Source organism: Lactuca virosa, chromosome 3 (assembly GCF_052849685.1).
Source record: "Lactuca virosa cultivar CGN04683 chromosome 3, Lactuca_virosa_CGN04683_v6, whole genome shotgun sequence".
In the NCBI taxonomy this organism is placed as follows: Eukaryota; Viridiplantae; Streptophyta; class Magnoliopsida; order Asterales; family Asteraceae; genus Lactuca; species Lactuca virosa.
The window spans coordinates 306,515,610-306,518,695 of record NC_136428.1 but is presented as its reverse complement, the minus strand read 5'-3'; the positions used below and the strand labels follow the sequence as shown (position 1 = coordinate 306,518,695).

The window sequence follows — 3,086 nt, the reverse complement described above, 5'->3', positions numbered from 1 at the left end:
TAAAAAAAACAAAGAAAAATGGTTAGATTATTCAATTACCCTTATGTAAATTGTATAGGTCAACAAAATTATGCAGAGAAGGAGTCGAACGAAATAAATATATAAATGTGAGTCCCGATTTTTTTCACATGATCGGTGGTTGTAAATCGTAATAAACGATTTTCGAAGGAAAAAAATGTGTTTTTTCACATGATCGGTGGTTGTAAATCGTAATAAACGATTTTCGAAGGAAAAAAATGTGTGAATAGTTAAATATGCATATTTAGATAGAAAAAGATTAAAAAAAAAGGCAAGCAATACACGAATATCTTACCCACTAGAGTTGGTTACATATTTTTATTGTAATACAAAAGTAGAATTTGAAACCCAAAAGTTACGGTATGACCCTAATGACAAGTTTGTCAAAGTCAAGTTCATTGTAAACCAAACAATACGTTCGAATTTCCAACCAAAACTTGACTCCAAATTTAGGAACCAACAGGCCGGCACTCATGCCCCATTCCTACATCTGTCACTATAAAATTCACTTGAGAAAAAGGATTCAAATTGAAAATAATAAATTATACCAGCAACCGGAGTGGTCAGATCGCAAGAGACTATGAAATTCTGGAAAAGGGCTTCCGGAGCACTAAAAGATCGCAGAAGTCTTCTGAAGGCGAGCTTCACTCAACAATCCGCTTTCCGAAATCCCGACATAGAAGTGGTGGTCATCAAAGCCACCACGCATGACGAAACCCGTGTTGATTACCGTAACGCTCAACGTGTTTTTGCCTGGGTGGGGATCTCTGACGACTATCTGCGACAGGTGTTGTGGGCCCTTACACACAGGATGTGGAGGTCCCACAACTGGGTGGTGGTGTTGAAGGGACTCATGCTTTTGCATGGAGTTTTCTGTTGTAAAGTTCCTGGAATTCAAGAGATAGGACGGTTACCTTTTGATATGATGAACTTCAAAGATAAGCATACAAGGCGTGGGAAATTATCCGGTTTGAACGAGTTTATCCGTGCGTATTATGTTTTTCTGGATGAGAAATCGGCCTTCATATTCTTCCATTCGCAGGAACAGAGAGATCGAAGGGTCAAGGAACAGATGGCCTTGCTATCACGAGAGGGATCGACTGAAGAGCAAAAAGAGAAATCGACAATCCAAGATCTAATTTGGTTGCAGAAACTACAAGGATTGCTCGATTTGTTGCTCCAGATCCGACCTAAGTCTAGGCAAATGGTCAACTTGCTTGTTCTTGAAGCCATGGACTGCATCGTAATCGAATTTTATGATATATGCGGCCGCATTAGCAATGGAATTGGAAGTGTTCTTCTGACGATTTACTGTGTAGGGAAAAACGACGCCAAAATGGTGTTGTCAATCATGCAGAAAGCCAAAGTTCAACATGAACAGATCTCGCTTTATTTTGATTTTTGCTGGGAGATCGGTGTTGGTAACGCCTCTGAAATCCCCAAAATGGAACAAATGCCTGAAGAAGGTATTCGACAACTGGAACAGATAATAAATGAAGCTTCAGAGCAATTCAAACTTGAACAAGAACAGGAGAAATCCATAATTGTTATGGAGCACCATGATTCGACGAAAACACCTAATCTCGACAACTCAACAACTCTGAAGACTGTGATAAGAGATGATTGGGAGGTTTTTGAAAGCAAACAGATGAAATCAAATAAGGATCCTGAGCTTATCGATTTGTTTTCTCCTCCTGGGAAGAACAACATCATAATCAATCATTTAGTGCAAGAAAACACCATTGAATTTCCGGATCTAATTAGCTTATGAGATTCAACTAGTTAGTTCAGATCCAAAACAGCATAAGGAAACTTTGAAAAAGAAATTGTAACCTTTTCTCGTCAGTATGTGAAATGGATTCATAAGATACCATGCAATGTTTCTTTCATAACAGATGTTATAAGATAGGAGAGAGTGTTTGTTCATGGTTATTGATGGAAACCGTACCTTTTAATTTGTCTTATAAAGTTTCCCTACTTTATTTTTTAAGTTGTGTCTAAGGTTTGGTGAGTGGTGTTGTCTCGGGTGCAGTTTTGCCCCGTGACAGTGAACACCGTCATCTGGGTAGTGTGGTAGTTTTGCCCCCGTGTGGTAGAATATTGTCGCACCTTTTTTCTCATTTTTTCCATTTCTTGAACATTCAACGGTCATAAATTTCGAATATATATATATATATATATATATATATATATATATATATATATATATATATATTTGTCATGTATCTATTGTTAGGTATAAAACCATTAAAACTATATTACAATAAAATATTAACCGTTTTTATAAAAATTAAAAATAAATCTTGATCAATGATGCATTAAAATAATCACAATCACTTGAACAAGTAATGTATACCCATATATGAAATTGTGTTCGATCACAACCCTTGAAATCTACTCATTGTTTGTAAATTACAATAAATGAAAAGTAATTAATCCATATGAATACAATATGATAACAAATAAAACAATTAAATATAAAAAATAATTAATGTTTTACGATTCCCTCAGAGATAAATTGAAAGTTTATGCTTTGATAATTACAAAACCTAGTTGCAGTGAATATTATTAGTAGAGGGAGATAAATTGAAAGTTTATGTTTTGATAATTACAAAACCTAGTTGCAGTGAATATTATTAGTATTATCGACTCCTCGAGTTTTAATTCCTGAGGGAAAATGAAGAATATCAGCGGACATGGAAAATCATATAACCTAAAACCTAATATTAAGGATAAGATAAGTAACAATTTGGGTTGTGGTGATTTGGTAAGGCATGTGGAAGATATGGTGGATAACCTATTGACTCATGTTCAAATCCTGGTACCACACAGCCCTTGTGGCCATGGAGGTTCGCCTGCAATGACTCCAGGGCATGAGGCAAAGTCTCATGTTTGCAGCAGGGGATTAGTCTGTGCACGAAAGCTGGCCCGGAAACCTATATATATATATATATATATATATATATATATATATATATATATATATATATATCCTCTATTCTAATAAATAGGTAGAATTTGTACACGTGGCAGTCAAACAGCCCCCCCCCCCCCCCCAATCGAATTTT

General features: G+C 35.9%; 1 protein-coding gene across 1 annotated transcript; it reads left to right on the top strand.

Moving 5' to 3' along the window:
- The first annotated feature begins 432 nt into the window (after nucleotides 1-432).
- Nucleotides 433-2,086, top strand: LOC145167311 (putative clathrin assembly protein At1g25240). The gene has a single exon (XM_079086474.1). The coding sequence runs from the start codon at nucleotides 599-601 to the stop codon at nucleotides 1,787-1,789; it is 1,191 nt and encodes a 396-aa protein (XP_078942600.1). The 5' UTR covers nucleotides 433-598; the 3' UTR covers nucleotides 1,790-2,086.
- Nucleotides 2,087-3,086: the final 1,000 nt, after the last annotated feature.

Excerpts from the sequence above, each read along its gene's own strand:
- LOC145167311 (XM_079086474.1), top strand. The coding sequence starts at position 599 with ATGAAATTCTGGAAAAGGGCTTCCGGAGCACTAAAAGATCGCAGAAGT.